At 32.9% G+C, this 18,445-nt stretch overlaps 1 protein-coding gene across 1 annotated transcript in view; it reads right to left on the reverse strand.

Annotated features, from left to right (window-relative positions):
- Positions 1–18,445, reverse strand: part of HDX (highly divergent homeobox) — a 156,981-nt gene that overhangs the window by 126,342 nt on the left and 12,194 nt on the right. Inside the window, exon 2 of the mRNA XM_021079848.1 lies at positions 3,363–3,509. Coding sequence (XP_020935507.1) covers positions 3,363–3,509 — 147 coding nt within the window. The remainder of the gene's footprint in view (positions 1–3,362; positions 3,510–18,445) is intronic.

Genomic DNA, 18,445 nt, shown 5'->3' on the forward strand with positions numbered 1-18,445 from the left:
AGGAATCAAAATCAACCTAACCTAATTTCAAAGCACATTCTCCTTCCTCTACGGTGTGAAACTCCTGAAATGGAGTTGGCCATCTCTGTTGGTCATTTTGCTTTTATAATTAGTACTTATCTAATAAAGAAAGTGTTCCAGAAACTGTGATGTTTATCTCCATTTTGCTTCACTTGGGACTGTGGAATTTAAAACTCACTCTTATTTTGTTTTACTAAAAGCAGGCGTGAGAATTACAAGCAGAGGGACAAATAAATATAAATATTACAAGAGAAGGAGGCATAGGATAAAAACTAAAAGGTTTCAAAGAGAAATACTGGGGGATAGATATAATTTCAAATTATGGTTCAAAAAAAATCAAAATATGTGTATTTTGATTTACACATATCAAAATAAGTTACTATGTTATGGCTTTTCAAATAAGAAAAATATGTACACATAGGAAATATGACGTATTTGGTCATAATTTTTTACATTTTAAAAATGTCAATGGGAAAGGATAGTGAACTGGTAAAACATGGACTCAAGAGCTAAAACATCTGGAGGTCAGCTCTGGACAAGATTTCTGAGAAAACAACCTACCATACTCTCATCATAACACCTATCTTAACACAGGAATTTTAAGATTGATCTTAGTGCATTGCAAATGTATGGCTTACCTTTATAGTTTTACATTCATACTTATATAGTTTACTAGATATTTATACCATGTACCCATGAAAAAGTAAAATGCAGTAGAATAGCACATGAATATGAAACTCAATTATCTTAACAGCCAATGTTCAGAACACAGCCTTGTTCAGAAGGCAGCCAATATAGATGTCACAAGATCCATGTACTTTACTGAAAGGACAACACTTTGATCTTAAAACATACTTTCTCTTATTTTACACACTACTTGACCAAGTCTGGTATCCTAATCTATAATAAATTAGAAACAACAAAATAGGAGGGGTGTTGGTAATAGAGATTGTTGTTGGAAGCACCTTGATAGCACCAAACCAAAGGATGTTCATTAAATGTTACTCACTAAAAAGAAGAAAGAAAAAATATATGAGATTCAATATGAGAAATCATTAAATGGGGGGGGGGTTCTCTAGTAAAGGAAAAACCATCCCACATACCTTACCATGTTGTGAGCATTATTATTTTATAGCACAGTACAATAATTGATTTCCATAGTAAAACTCTGAATCAAAAAGTAAATATCCAATTATTTTCAATCATCTCTATTGAAGTAAAGTAGGAAAGTATACAGTTAAATATTTTACATTAAAATATTGAAAATCAGGAAAATTCATTGCCTAAAAGTTCCCCAAAACTGAATTAAATTTTGCTAAGTCATTCCACTATGGAATTCAAAATTTATCAGTGCTTATAGGAGATAAATGATTTTTATTCCAAATGTTTCCTTGATGAGAGAGAAATAAGTGGGTTAATCAAAACTGATATTATAAGAATTTAGGATTTGGACCTAATAAAATGATATTACATAGAAAAAAAAGAAAGGCAAAAAATTCGGGTCGCCAATCCTTGGCAATTTTTGGGTCCATACAATTCCTTTTCAGTTTTTTTCTTAGAAATTCAATGTATCCAAATTTGATTTCCTTTTTCTATACCTTCTTCTTTATTTTCCTGTTCCTTTACCTTGATATTTTTCTATGTGAATGTTTTAACCTTTTAAGTTCTTTTTACATTGGGATCAAGTACAGTAGGGTTGAAGTTCTTTGGAGAAAAAAACACTATAACTACTATACAAAATAATAAAGGAAGATATCTTTCAAGTAGAAAATATAGACCTATCAAAATATTGGGGACAAGGAAGGTTGTGGACTAATGAGTCTATAAATAACCCCCTTCTCCTCTGGCTGGAAAAGCCACCAAAATTGTGTTGAAATTTAGATTAAGAGGACCGAATTTCTGTAGAACTTATATTCTACTAGAACAAAGAGAATTAATCTGTTTTACACAATCCCTTATAACTTATACAACATTTAAGTCATAAAGCTTATGTTTTAGGAATTTCTTTCATTTACATTATTTGTTACAGATTTTATACCATTTGGAGGATAAATATAAACCTTTGTATTTCAACACTCTCCAAATTTAGTACAATCAAATAAGTTATTAGGGGAAAGATTACAGTATCAAATTGGAAATATGAAAGGTCACAGTCCACAAAGCAGCTGCCTAAGAAGACTTCATTTAAAATAATGGTAAAATAAAAGTTTAAAAGAGAAAGAAATTAATGTAGAAAAAAAGACGTTTGTACTTATGGAAATCTTATCAACTTGAAATATTACACATTTTAAACTCATTTTTATAAGGCAGTTAAAATTTCTTCTCTGAAGTTTACTAAAGTATTTCAAATAAGGAATTTAGAGCTTTCAATAAGAGATATTTCCAGTTCTTACACAAATCCAAGTATGAAGGTTGATCTCAGCAAACAAGAAACAGATATCCTGGATATTCCCCCCACCTAGAACTGATGGCATAATTCCCTATTTGAAGGTGAATATATCCTTCAGCCTTATCAAGAGATTTTTATCATCATGGTCTTTGAAATTTCCTCAAACAGAAAAATAAACAGAAGTCCTTTCTCTTACCAAATTAGCTTAATGAATGAAAGGGATGGGAGAGTTGCTAATCTTTGAATCCCTAAAGTTTCATGCCAGGAGGATTTGTAGCATTTTCAGACAATCATGAAAGGATCCATGTACTCAATACAATCTGTGATAGTTCTGTTAAGTTTATCTCCTGCCTCCTCTCTATTACCTTCTAGTTTCCAAATGTGTAGCAGCTCTGGTTTTTACATTTGAGTAACTATGGTTGTGAGAAAGGAAATTTTCCTCCTGGGGATTTCTTGTCCTTTACTTGCTAACTCATTAAAATGCACACATTTTACTTAGAAGGAGGAGGAGGAGGTATTCATGTTAGGTTTTCCTAAAAAGCAAAAAAAAAAATTACTAAAGTCATAAATGTCTGATGAAAAAATTAAAACACAACAAGAAATTATTTTTAGTCCCTTGGTAAATGCCTGTTTTACTGATATCAATTTGGAGGGTTTTATCTAGATTAATCCTAGGTTTAAAGAAAGCATAAGATCAACAACTGATCCTAAAGGTACCCATTAGTTAAAAGGACTGGGATTTTTTTAAAGATATGTTTAAAATGCAAAAGTTTTACTCCTTTCAAGGTATTTATAGAAACACATACATAATAAATGATTAACTCTTTATTAAAAATAGTAATTTTATAGGTGTTAATAAATTTAGAGACTTCATGCCCTGATAGCTTTTCTCACATTAAGCAATTATCACTTGTATTAAAAAGCTATAAATTCAAGAGACCTCAATACTTACCCTGACTACACTGAAGTCCAGCTTAGTCTCCTGTGCACACTGTAATATGAGCTGAAAGCAATTTTTACTTTGATTTGTCATTCCATTTTCATAATAACGCTGTAAAATCCTTTGTTGTTCTACAGTAAATACAGAACGCAGATTCATCTAAAAATAAAAGAAGATATTCTGAAAATTTGAGTAAAAATTGGGTATGTATAGAATTTGCATGTTTGTTTTTTTTATACAATTTCAATGCTTTCAAGCTGCAAGATTTTTTTAAGTGAAATAATCCCAGTAACGGGCAATAATTTGTGTGCTAAAGGGAGACAGGTTGTCACTGAAAATTATGCATAATGTGGAGTTCCCGTCGTGGCGCAGTGGCTAACGAATCCGACTAGGAACCATGAGGTTGCGGGTTCGATCCCTGCCCTTGCTCAGTGGGTTAAGGATCCGGCGTTGCCGTGAGCTGTGGTGTAGGTTACAGACGTGGCTCGGATCCCGCGTTGCTGTGGCTGTGGTGTAGGCCAGCGGCTACAGCTCCAATTAGACCCCTAGCCTGGGAACCTCCATATGCCACGGGAGTGGCCCAAGAAAATGGCAAAAATACAAAAAAAAAAATTATGCATAATGTGAACACTTACTGAATTTGTTCAGAAAAAGTACTAACTTTAAAGACAAAAAGAGGAAAGTCCTTATCTGGTTAGTGTCAATGTATGGGGAAAAAAGGTTCTTTCACCGAAATAAATACTTCTGGCTAGTAAACCAGAGATTGTGGTATGGTGGTAGCCATATGCGGTCAATTGTCAACAGGGATACTGACTGTTCTTTATCAAGCAAGGCATCTGGCATATGTCTTACAGCCAGAAGTTGCACTCTGGAACAAAAAGGGTGCTTTTATTTATTTATTTTTTATTTTTCTGGGATAAAGGAGTTCATTTTATATATCAAATCAAAACCTCTCTTAAAGCTTAAAAATAAACTGGAAGATTTAGTGACTGTGAAAATATATTTGCTCTAGTCAATATTAACCAAAATAATAATTATTAATAACTGTAAAACATAAAATTAAAAATCCAGTACATTTTACTAAAAACAAACCATGTAAAAACAATGTACTTTTAACTGACAATATCAGACAATACAAGAGAAATTTTTTAAAAACACATTATTCTTCCTGCCAATTGGCAAGATGTGTAATATTAAGGGAAAACAACCTGTGAATCTCACAAATAAAAGGCAAGTCAAAATCTTTTCATAAAAGAGATGAATTCTAGCAGTGCATTTTATAAAGAACACATAATTGATTAAGTCAATTTCAAGTTCCTCCTAAAAGCTGTCACACTGAAACTGTTATTCCTAAAATTTGATGGAAAGAAAACCCTTTCCAAGGAATAAATCTCTTCAAAATTAGGAAAATAGCAACAACAAAACAATAAGCCAAACCAAACAGAAATCATTCTAGTATATTAGGTATGGAAACAACCAAGTACACTGACATGAAAATAAAAAATAATTTCTATGTTTTGAATATTTTGAACAATAAATAAGTATCATAAAGAAATTAAAGACAGTCATATAGAGCCATCCAGTGCAATCTACACAACTTTTTTCTTTCCAATATGAATATATTCCTAGATAATGTTAAGAGATTTGATGAGAGAAAAATCACATGTGCAAGAGGGCAGGAACACTCAGAAATAAATTGCTCCACTTTATAAAGGGATCTTGTTTAAGTACATCAATGTGGAAATATAGACCTCTATCTGCAACCTGACCAAAGATGTTTGGGCCAGAGGGTAGGGATGATATTCATCAAAACAATATTGATATCATAACTGCCAGCTTTCACAGCAATTTGGGGTTCCTTTTCCTACCGGTTCAGCTACAGTCAGGAGAGGAACCAGAAGATGGGGCTCAAATACATGGAATACCTCATCTGGTGTGGATTAAGAAGCAAGGTACTTTGGAATGAGATCTGAGGAAGGTGGTAAATTTCAGTTCACTAATGCATAATCCAGGTAATGGCTCTTATTCTTCTCCGTAGGGCTGTTAACTACCACAAAAATTCTACTGTGCAAGATATGGCTGATCCCCAAGTATATCACACTATACTTGCCCTAATAATGTAGGAATGCTTTCCTATTGGCTAGCTACAACTGTTACCAAAGTATGATATGAATCTTAGAAAGCACAGCAGATCCTTACCCACTGATACTAAGAGCCAACTATAGATGACAAGCACTAAGCAGATTTCTGGAGTCAACAAATCTGACAATATATAAGGCTGTGACCCTTTTAGTATTTCCCTTAAACTCAGTAGCAGCAGCAAGAATGCCACTTGGGTCAAAAGATCTCTTTTTCTTTCAAATGATAGGAAGTCCATTCTTTACCATAACAACTAGATAAACCCTTATAAGCAAGATAACTTGCCATTATCTCCACCTATTCTAGTTATAAAGTGGCAAGTTACTGAATGACTGCACAGCCAAAGCTCTTAATCATTTGCACAAAAATCAGAGAAAGAGCTGTAAAAACTTTCATTCTAGAAGTTGTGTCATTAATTATGTGCAAGATAAAATGACAATACATTGGATTCATGGAAATTGAGGTCCACTAGTTTGGGATGGAAGAGGTAACTGAATTAGGAGATTAAATATTGAAATAGCAAGTCATTTAGCTTTACCTCATGATCTCCTAGTATAATATTCTTTGCATTGTACCATCCATTCAGTACATACCATCCCATAGGAATAAGATGACCTGTGTCTTTCTCAGCTCTACAGGAGACTACTGGGTAAATCACTAATTTCTATGAGCATCCATTTCCTAGTCTGTAAAATTCTGGATTATATGACTTGTTTTATTAACCAGTTTGGGTTGTTACAAATAATGTAGGATATGTTAACTCATTCTTCTTAAATCTTAAATCTTGTTATAGTTGTAACATATTTATATTTTTAAAGATAACTAGGCCCTTCAATTTATTTACATTATTCAGATATGGGATTGCTTGGGTTGCTCTCAGCATTAGCATTTGGTGTTTTAATGAAGACCCTGCGTCATTGGGAAAAGATTAAATTATGTTCAATATGTTCTATTTGAAGAAGTAGAGCAATGAGTAAATATTTTAGATGTATTGCTTTGGAAGTACTAGAAAAATACTGCTTGAGGAATAACTGCCTCCTTAGGAGTTCCAGATAGCTAAGGCTAATATTTTCACATTGGAATATTTCAGATAAATTCCTATACAACACTATTGTTATATATCTGATACTATACTTAAAACTAGCTCTAATAACACCCTAATAATGTCTTAACTGGTTAAACAAATTGAAAAGTACCAAAAATTTTACTCATAAGTATTCACTCTTGCAAAAAATGATTTTAAAAATGGAATGAGTCCATAAAATCATCACCAAGTCAAATAGAATATATTATTTCCAACACTAAAAATTTGAATTTTGAGTAAGCCATTGACTTTTTGTTTGATTACAAAGAGATGACCTTAGGTGAATATAAGCTCTTGAATACTTTTATCTTAGCCAACATATCTCTATTAACATTATCCTTTTTATCCAATATTATTATTCACTTTTTAATTCACATACAGTAAAAAATCACCATTTTAATGCACAGTTTTAGGAGTTAAAAAACATATATAGTATAGTCATGAAACCACCATTACATTTAAGATATGGAACCACTCTAAAGAACCCCTTACACTGCTTCAGTCTCTCCAGCTGCCCACCTCTGACAATCATTATTCTGTTCCTATTATTTTGACTTTTATAGAATCCTGTATAAATGGAATCATACAGTATGTATTTCTTCTGAGCCTAGCTTCTTTCATTTTGTATAATGTATTTGATATTGTCCGCATCAGAAGTTTTCTCCTATTTATCCCAGAGTAGCATTCCATTGTAAGAACATATCACAGTTTATCCATTCATCTATTGAAGGACATGTAGGCTGTTTTAATTTCTTGGCTACTATGAACAAAACTGATAAAAACATTTGTGCACAGGTTTATGTCTGAAAATAAGTTTCCATTTCTCTTGAGTAAACACCTAGGAGTAGGATTGCTGGGTCATATGGTAAATGCATGATTAGCTTTATAAGAAACTGCTAAATAGCCAGTTTCAAAACTGGCTCTATAAATTTGCTTTCTCGTCAATATTCTACAAAAGTTTCGGTTCTTTCACTTCCTCAACAGAATTGATTATGACAAGATTTTTTTAAAAATAGTCATTGTAATAGTTCTGTAAAAGTATATTATGATGATAATTTTTTCTTCTTTTTTAGATAATTATTAATTTATTGATACTTTGACATTTTTTCTTATTAATGCAGAGTTGATTCACAATGTCCTGTCCATTTCTGCTGTACGGCAAAGTGACCCAGTCATATATATATATACATTCTTCTTCTCATAGAAATACCTCTTCTAACTTTCTATTTTTTCCTTTTTTTAATTACTCAATGAATTTTATTACATCTATAGTTGTACAAAAATCATCACAACCAAATTTTATAGCTTTGTATTTCCCTAGTGACCAATTACATTGGACAGCTTTTAATATACTTGTCACTCATATATTTTCTCTATAGAAATGTCCAAATATTTTGCAAATTTTTATATTGGATTATTTATTATTGAACTTTTAGAGTTCATTACATATTCTGGATGCAAGTCCTTTAACATAAATATGATTCTTAAATATCTTCTCATTTGTGGCTTATTTTTAAAATTTTAGTAACAGTGTATTTTACAGAAAAGTTTTTAATTTTGCTTGAGCTCAATTTATCATTACTCCTTAGTTTAATGAATTGTGCTTATAGTGCCGTATATAAGAAATCTTGGTCTAGTACAAGGTCACGGAAAATTTTTCCTATGTTTTCTTTTAGTAGCTTCATATTTTTGCATTTTACATTTAGGTTTAAAATCCATTTGCAGTTGATTTTTGTAGAGGTGTGAAGAATGGGTCAAAGTTTTGTGGAGGTTTTTTTTTGCATATGGATATTCAATTGTTCCAGTATCATTAATGGAAAAAACTTTTCATTGACTTTCTTTTTCATCTTTGTTAAAAATCAGTTGACCACAAATGTATGCCTCTGTATCTGGACATGTTTCTGTTCCATTGATCTATGTCTCAATGCTCTCATCAAAACCACACTGTCTTAACTACTGTAGGTTAATAATGAGTCTTGAATCAGGAGATATGTGTCTTCTGACACTGTTGTACTTTTGAAAATCAACTTAGCTATTCTACATCCTTTACATTCTTATATGAATTTTAGAATCTGTTTGCTGGTACCGACCAAAAATCCTGCCGGGATTGGAATGAATCTATACATCAGCTTAGGGACAATTCATATATCTCCAAATTCATGATTATGATATAGCTCTCTCTAATTATTTAGATTTTGTTTGGTTTATTTCCTCAGAGTTTTTAGCATACAGATTCAATACATAGTCTATTAAATTTATACTTGTGTATTTCTTGCGTGTGTGTATGGTTTTGTTTTGTTTTGTTTTGTTTTGTTTGTGCTGGGGCAGCTGCTATTGTAAAAAATAATTTTTAAGTTATGGTTACTATAATTAAAAATAATGTAGGAATTTCCCGTTGCGGCTCAGCAGTAATGAGCCCCGACTAGTATCCATGAGGATGCAGGTTCAATTCCTGGCCTCACTCATTGGGTTAAGAATCCAGAGTTGCTATGAGCTGTGGTATAGGTCATAGACGGCTCAGATTTGGCAGTGCTTTGGCTGTGGCATAGGCCAGCAGCTGCAGCTCCAATTAGACCTGTGGCTTGGGAACTTCCATATGCTGCAGTGTGGCCCTAAAAAATAAGCAAAAAAAAAAATGTAATGTATATTTGAAATTTGCTAAGAGAGATCTTAAGTGTTCTTACTACACCAAAAAAAAAAAAAAAAAAGGAGTATGAGGTGATGGACATATTATATACCTTGATTGTACTAATCATTTCATAATATATATGTATATTAAACCATCAAATTATACCCGTTAAACATAAACAATTTTCATTTGTGAACCATACCTCAACAGAACCGGAATTAAAAACTTTTCCAATTGCTCACTGTTGGTATATCAACATATAGTTGATTTGGGGATACTGACTTTGCTCAATTCACTTACTGGTTCTAGGAACTTTTTGGTTGATTGCTTGGTATTCCCTAAACAATTATGTCATCCAGAGAGAAACCCTTATTTCTTCTTTCCCAATGTTTGCCTTTTATATTTTTATTGCACTGGCTAGGAACTAGAGCATAATGTTTTGGTTATTTTTTTTCTCTTTTTAGGGCCACACCCACAGCACATGGAGGTTCCCAGGCTAGGGGTCAAATCGGAGCTGTAGCCGCTGGCCACAACCACAGCCACAGCAACTCAGGATCTGAGCTAGGTCTGCGACCTACACCATAGCCCATGGCAAAGCTGGATCCTTAACCCACTGAGCAAGGCCAGGGATCGAACCTGTGTCCTCATGGATGCTAGTCGGGTTCATTAACCACTGAGCCACAATGGGAAATCCCCTATAATGTTTTAATAAGTTCTGTGAGAGTGGACATTCTTTCCTTGTTCTCAATTTTAGAGGAAAACCATTCAATCTTTCACCATTAAATGTTATATCAGCTGTAGGTTTTTCATATTTTTTACCTGGTTAAGGAAGTTTCCTTTTATTTCTATTAAACTGAGAGTTATTATTTATTATTATTACTATTATTATCATCTTTATAATGAACAGAGTTATTATTATTATTACTATTATTATCATCTTTATAATGAACAGATTTTTTTATAATGAACAATGACTTTTGTTAAATGTTTTTTCCTGCATCTATTGAAATAATTGTACAGATTTTGTTCTTTTAACCTTTGATATGATAAATTATGCTGATTGATTTTCACATGTTGAACCAGCCTTCTGTTCCTGGAATAAACCCCACTTAGCAGTGATATATTGTTCTTTTTACATATTTATTTGTTTTCTAAATATTTTGTTGAAAATTGTTGGGTCTCCATTCATGAAAGCTATTTGTCTATGATTTCCTTTTCTTGTATTTGGTTTGGTAAGGTGTAATAAGTTAAGAAATATTCCTTCTACTTATATGTCTGGAAGAGTCTACATAGAATTATTATTTTTTAATTAAATCTTTGTTAGAAATAATCAATGAAGACATTTGAGCATGGGATTTTCTTTGTTGGAAAGTTTTAAGCTCTGCATTGTAGTTCTGTCTTATTCAGATTATCTATTTCTTCTTATTTTTTAAATTTTGATGTCTTTTTTAAAGATTTTTTTCATTATAGTTGATTTACAATGTTTTGTCAATTTCTGATGTACAGCAAAATGAGCCAGTTTTATATATATGTGTGTATATATATATATATATATATATATACATATGCATATATACACATTGTTTTGCTCACATTATCCTCCATCATGTTCCATCACAAGTGACTAGATATAGTTCCCTGTGCTATACATCAGGATCTCATTGCTTATCTACTCCAAATGCAATAGTTTGCATGTACTAACCCCAAACTCCCAGTCCATCCCACTCCCTCCTCCTCCCCCCTGGCAAACACAAGTCTGTTATCCATGTCCATGAGTTTGTTTCTTTTCTGTAGATAGGTTCATTTATGCCATATATTAGATTCCAGATATAAGTGATATCATTTGGTATTTGTCTTTCTCTTTCTGACTTACATCACTTAGTATGAGAGTCTCTAGTTCCATCCATGTTGCTGCAAATGGCATTATTTTGTTCTTATTTGTGGCTGAGTAGTATTCCCTTGTGTATATAAAAATACAATATCTTTTAAAATTGCACCCCGAAAAATTAAACACCTAGGAATAAACCTGACTAAGGAGACAAAAGACTTATATCCTGAGAATTATAAAACATTAGTCAAGGAAATTAAAGAAGATTCAAATAAATGGAAAGATATCCCATGCTTCTGGATTGACAGGATTAATATTGTTAAAATGGCCATACTACCCAAAGCAATCTACAGATTCAATAGAATTCCGATCAAATTACCCATGACATTTTTCACAGAACTAGAACAAACAATCCAAAAATTTATATGGAACCATAGAAGACCCAGAATTACCAAAATAATCCCGAGGAAAATAAAACAAAAACAAGCAGGAGGCATAACTCTCCCAGATTTCAGAAAATATTACAAAGCTACCATAATCAAGACAGATTGACTTGTACAAAAGCAGACATACAGACCAATGGAATAGAATAGAGAACCCAGAAATAAACCTGGACACCCATGGTCAATTAATCATTGACAAAGGAGGCAAGAGCATAGGATGGGAAAAAGTAAGTCTCTTCAGCAAGTGGTGCTGGCAAAACTGGACAGCTGCATGTAAATCAATGAAACTAGAACACACCCTCACACCACACACAAAAAATAAACTAAAAATGGCTTAAAGGCTTAAACATAAGGCAAGACACCATCAAACTCCTAGAAGAGAATATAGGAAAAACATTCTCTGATATCAACCATATAGACATTTTCTTCGGTCAGTCTCCCAAGGCGACAAAAATAAAAACAAATATAAACCAATAGGTTAATTAAACTTAGACACTTCTGCACAGCAAAAGAAACCATAAAACAAAAGACAACCTATGGAATGGAAGAAAATATTTTCAAATGATGCAACTGATAAGAACTTAATCTCTAAAATATACAAACAATTTATACAACTCAACAGCAAAAAAAAAAAAAAACAAAAAAAAACCAAAAAAAAAACAAATCCAATTGAAAAATTGGCAGAAGATCTGAATAGACATTTCTCCAAATAAGATATACAGGTGGCCAATAGGCACATGAAAAAGTGACCAACATCACTAAGTATTAGAGAAATACAAACCAAAACTACAATGAGGTACCAAATCACACAAGTCAGAATGGCCATCTTTAACAAGCCAACAAATAACAAATACTGGAGAAAGTTTGCAGAAAAGGTTTCCCTCCTTCATTCTTGGGGGGATGTAAATTGGTACAACCACTATGGAAAACAGTATGGAGGTACCTCAGAAACTAAATATAGAATACCATATGACCCAGGAATCCCACTCTTGGGACAAAACTTTCATTGAAAAAGGTGTGGTAGATTATCTGTTTCTTCTTGAGTGAGATTGGGCAGTTTGTGTCATTCAAAGAATTGTTCTATTTTTATCTAAATAGCTGAATTGAAAGGTAAAGTTTCTTATACTGTTTTTTATTATTCATTTAATAAATAATTAATGAATTCATGTAGGGTCTATTGTGATGTACTTCTTCTTTCTTGATATTGGCAATTTCTTTTTTCTTGGTCAGTTTGACAAGAGGCTTATCATTTTTATTGATCTTCTGAAATAATTAGGTTTTTATTTCATTAATTTTTTTTTAGGGCTGCACCTGTGGCATATGGAAGTTCCCAGGCTAGGGGTTGAATTGGAGCTATAGTTGCAGGTCTATGCCACAGCCACAGCAACACAGGATCTGAGCTGTGTCTGTGATGTATACCACAGCTCATGGTAATGCTGGATCCTTAAGCCACTGAGTGAGGCCAGGGGTCAAACACACATTCTCATGGATCCTAGCTGGGTTCATTTCTGCTAAGCCAAAATGGGAACTCCTCATTAACTTTTTGTCTACTGTTTTTCTGTCTTCATTTACAATGCTTTCTGTTCCCATCTTTACTATTCCCTTCATTCTGCTTTATTTGGACTTAATTTTCTAGAATTTTTTCTAGTTTTTTTTAAAGAGGGAAACTTAGATTATTGATCTTTGACCTTTCTTCTTTTCTAAATATAAGCAATTAATGCTATAAATTTACTTCTAAGTACTGCTTTGGCTGAATTCTATAATTTTGATGAGCTGTATCTTTAAACAGCTTTGTTGAAGTATAACTGATATAGAAAGAGCTGCACATATTTAGTGTCTACAATTTGATGAGTTTGGCTTTATACAAAATCAAGTGATACCATCACCATAATCAAAGAAATCAATATATCCAAAACCTCCCAAATTATCCTTGTGTCCCATTGATATATTCTGTAAAAACACTTAGTTTGAGATCTACCCTGTTAACAAATTTTCAAGTGTTCAATTTTGTAATGTTAACTATAGGTATTATGTTCTATAACAACAAATTTATTTATCTAGCATAACTGAAACTATCCAACCACTGAATAACAATTTCCCATTTCCTTACCCTCTATGCCTGGCAATCACCTTGCATTCTCTGCTTCTGACAATTTTAGATACCTCACATATATGTAATCATGCTTTATTTGTCCCGTGATTAGCTTACTTCACTTATTATGTCCTCTAGGTTCACCAATATTATTGAAAATGGCAGGATGTCCTTCTCTTTAAAGACTGAATAATATCACATTGCATGTATACATTATATTTTCTTTATTCATCTGTCAATGGATACTTTGTTATTTCAATATCTTGGCTATTGTGGATAGTGCTGCAGTAAACATGGGTGTGTTGATAGCTCTTTGAGATCCTGGTTTCAATACTATTGGATATAGTTGCTCCTTGTTATCTGATGGGGATTTGTTTTAGGAACCCCCACAGATACGAAAATCTGAGGATTCTCAAGTCCATTACTGTTGGCAATCTGTATTCATCTATCCATGGGTTCAATATCCATGGAAACAAAATGTTGATTATATATCCAGGAATAGGATTGCTGATTAATATGGTAGTTCTACTTTTAATCTTCCTTGGAATCTCCATGCTGTTAGCAATAGATGCTGAACATTAATCTATATTCCAATCAAAAATGTACAGGGGTTCGAATTTCTCCACAGTTTTGCCAACACTTGCTATGTTTTGTTTTGTTTTAATAATAGACATCCCAACAGGTGTGAACATCACTTTGCTAAACTTTGCTAAAGACTGATAGTTTTGGACTGGTAATACTGTTTGAGAATTTTTTAAAAACATGGAATCATTTCTCTCTCTCTCTTCTTTGTCTCTCTCTCAAGCTTTTATAAATTGAAATATGAATAATTGTACTTTTGAATGATTCAAAATTCAGAATATTTTGGAGGTAGATGAAAGATATTAGTAATAATATTTCCAGGTATTTTCTCTTGGCATTTTAATTTTCTTGACATTGTCAAGACATGGTTCTTGTGTAACTATACACCATTTAGTTATTCTGCATAATTTAGTAAGAAGATACTTGAATATTCTCCAGTTACCACTATACTCCAATTTCTAAGATGTTTTGGGTAATGAATCACTCTGGAAAACTAAAGTATATACTCCTTCAAACAATAGAGCTTTACTTTTCATAAGTCTTAACTATTTTTGATGGAGCTATTTCTGAAGTACAACATACACTCTCCTGACTTTTTAAGCAGTATGAGGAGTAAGTAAGCTATCTTTTGCAAGACAATTTATAATGAGTCATCACTATAAATATGATCTATTAAACGACATTCTAGTAATTATGTAGAGGTGTTTCTCTATTCACTAAAAGACTTTAGATTATTGCATATGCATTTTATAGTTTGTCTCTCACTCTCTTTGTTGTCAACTGTCATTTGTCATGCTGTCAATGGGTTGCCCTTAAAAGAAATTCCCTTTACTCCTAAATTTTTCTAGATGTTGTGATTTTGTTGTTTTTTTTTTTTTTAAATCAGAGTTCCCATCATGGCTCAGTGGTTAATGAAACCAACTAGTAACCATGAGGTTGCGGGTTCAATCCCTGACCTCGCTCAGTGGGTTAAGGATCCAGCGTTGCTGTGAGCTGTGGTGTAATTCCCAGACATGGTTCGGATCCTGTGTTGCTGTGGCCATGGTATAGGCCAGCAGCTATGGCTCAGATTCGACCCCTAGCCTGGGAACCTCCATATGCCACAGGTGTGGCCCTAAAATGACAAAAGACAAATAAATAAATAAATAAATAAATAAATAAATAATCAACTTGTTTCTTCTAATCTGGCAAAAAAGAGATATTTTTAGGAAAGACTTGAGGGGTTCACCCATAATTCTAATGCTTGGGCTTTACCTTGTAGATTCTTTGACATTTACTTCCCTGAGTTTGCTAGGTGAATTCTACATAAAAGAGGCATTAATACTGTGTTTCTTTACTATAGTGAAAGTCTATTCTAAGTTAAAATGGCTATTTCATTTCACACACTGTGAACTGAGTAGTAATGGAGTAGAAGGTATGATTAAAGTCAGCTCCTCTGAGCATGTGGGTATATGATAATGATAAAAGAAAATTTATGACACTAATTGTTTAATAAACTGAACAGCTGCCTTCTTTTTTGTTCAATAGTGAGTAAATGAGGCAAGAAAAAAACATTAGATGCAATATAATTCTTAACACAGAGGAAGTGGGTCTGGGGTGGAGAGGACAAAGTTATAGAGTTTTGGGGATTTTGGATTGAATTAATGTATGCATTCCACTCCTAGGTCATTATAGTCATTCTATCAATTTTCGTGTCTCAGTGATAGACAAAGGGAAGCCAGCAAGCCAAGTTTACCACTGAATATTTTTAAATAAGAGGGGTTTTACACTCAATTTTCTGTTATAATACTAAATAATCTCCTTTGTTCTGTCTTAGCCAATTAGGGAGAATAGGGCATATCAAGGGAGAAGAATTTTCTTAATTTCATCTCAATAGAATATAAGTTTCTGTGAGGTCGGGGTGGAGGGGAATAGTGAGCAAATTTTCATCTATTTAATTCTCCAGCTTCTAGAACAATAAAATAAAATTTAGAAAATATTTGAAAAGTGTTACTTCCACCTTTATTTCCTGAAAAAGTTTGTATAGATTTGATACTATTTATTTCTTAAGCATTTTGTAGAATTCACCAGTATAGTAATTTGTCCTTGGAGATTTTTTCAAAGAAAGATTTAAATTACAAATTCAATTTATTTAATAGATATAACGTGTTCAGTTGTTGTATTTCTTCTTAAACAAGCCTTCATAATTGCTGTCTTTCAAATTAATATGCACCTGCACTTTAAGTTGTTTACTTTATAGGTATAAAGCTAATAGTCCATTAGTATATTTTTAAAAGTCTATACAGTCTGCGGTGATATTCTTTTCCTCATTCCTGATATTGGTAATTTATGTCTTCTCTCTTTTTTGTGTACAGTCTTTTTTCAAAGATCCAGGTTTTGGTTTCATTGCATTTATTTTTTTAATTGAAGTATAGTTGATTCAAAATATTGTGTCAAGTATACAGCATAGTGATTTAGTAATTTTTGCAGGTTATGTTCCTTTATAAGTTATTATAAGATACTGGGGATAATTCCCTGTGCTATATAGTATATCCTTGTTTCTCACCTGTTTTATATATAGTAGTTTTATCTGTTACTGTTTTCTATTTCATTTATTTCTTCTCTTATTATTTCCTTCTTTTGGCTTATTTTGGGCTAAACTTGCTCTTCTAGTTGTAGTCTGTTAAGGTGAAGCTCAAGTAATAGAGTTTCAAGCTTTCTATTTTTCTACTACAAGTAGTTATTGCTTTAAGCACTGAATTGACTGTATTCCACATATTTTGATATGTTGCAATTTCATTTTCATTGATAACACAGAGATTTCTTATTTCCTGGTGGGCTCTTCTTTGACCCATTGGTTACATACAAGTATATTGTTTACTTTCCAATTATTTGGGGATTTCCTAGATACCTTTCTTTTATTAATTTTTTAGTTTAATTCCCTCATTATCAGAAAACATCCCTGATATGACTTCAATTTTTTAACTTTTTTTTAAATAATTTTTTTTATTTTCCCACTGTACAGCAAGGGGGTCAGGTTATCCTTACATGTATACATTACAATTACATTTTTCCCCCACCCTTTCTTCTGTTGCAACATGAGTATCTAGACAAAGTTCTCAATGCTATTCAGCAGGATCTCATTGTAAATCTATTCTAAGTTGTGTCTGATAAGCCCAAGCTCCCGATCCCTCCCACTCCCTCCCCCTCCCATCAGGCAGCCACAAGTCTCTTCTCCAAGTCCATGATTTTCTTTTCTGAGGAGATGTTCATTTGTGCTGGATATTAGATTCCAGTTATAAGTGATATCATATGGTATTTGTCTTTGTCTTTCTGGCTCATTTCACTCAGGATGAGAGTCTCTAGTTCCATCCATGTTGCTGTAAATGGCATTATGTTATTCTTTTTTATGGCTGAGTAGTATTCCATTGTGTATATATACCACTTCTCCCGAATCCAATCATCTGTCAATGGACATTTGGGTTGTTTCCATGTCCTGGCTCTTGTGAATAGTGCTGCAATGAACATTCGGGGGCACGTGTCTCTTTTAAGTAGAGTTTTGTCCAGATAGATGCCCAAGAGTGGGATTGCAGGGTCATATGGAAGTTCTATGTATAGATTTCTAAGGCATCTCCAAACTGTTCTCCATAGTGGCTGTACCAGTTTACATTCCCACCAACAGTGCAGGAGGGTTCCCTTTTCTCCACATCCTCTCCAGCACTTGTTATTTGTGGATTTACTAATGATGGCCATTCTGACTGGTGTGAGGTGATATCTCATGGTAGTTTTGATTTGCATTTCTCTTATAATCAGCGATGTTGAGCATTTTTTCATGTGTTTGTTGGCCATCTGTATATCTTCTTTGGAGAAATGTCTATTCAGGTCTTTTGCCCATTTTTCCATTGATTGGTTGGCTTTTTTGCTGTTGGGTTGTATAAGTTGTTTATATATTCTAGAGATTAAGCCCTTGTCAGTTTGTTTTATGGCCCCAAGTATGGTCCATGTTGATAAATTTTCTATGTGCTTAGAGAATAATATACCCTACTGTCTTTGGGCAAAGTCTATTGCTTGAGTTGGTCAAAAGTGTTGTTCAAGACTTAAGCAGTTATTAACTTTCTCTCCACTTGTTTTAGCAATTACTAAGAGAATCTGTCAAAATTTCTAATTGTATACTAGTTTGTTTCTCATTTATCTTTTATCAGTTTTTACTTCATATATTTTGGAGCTCTGTTATTAGGTACACAGATATTTAGGATTTTTGTGTTCTCTTAATGAATTGATGCCCTTATCAGTATGAATGATTTTTACTTCTGATAATA

The sequence above is a fragment of the Sus scrofa genome, chromosome X (assembly GCF_000003025.6).
Source record: "Sus scrofa isolate TJ Tabasco breed Duroc chromosome X, Sscrofa11.1, whole genome shotgun sequence".
Lineage (NCBI taxonomy): Eukaryota > Metazoa > Chordata > Mammalia > Artiodactyla > Suidae > Sus > Sus scrofa.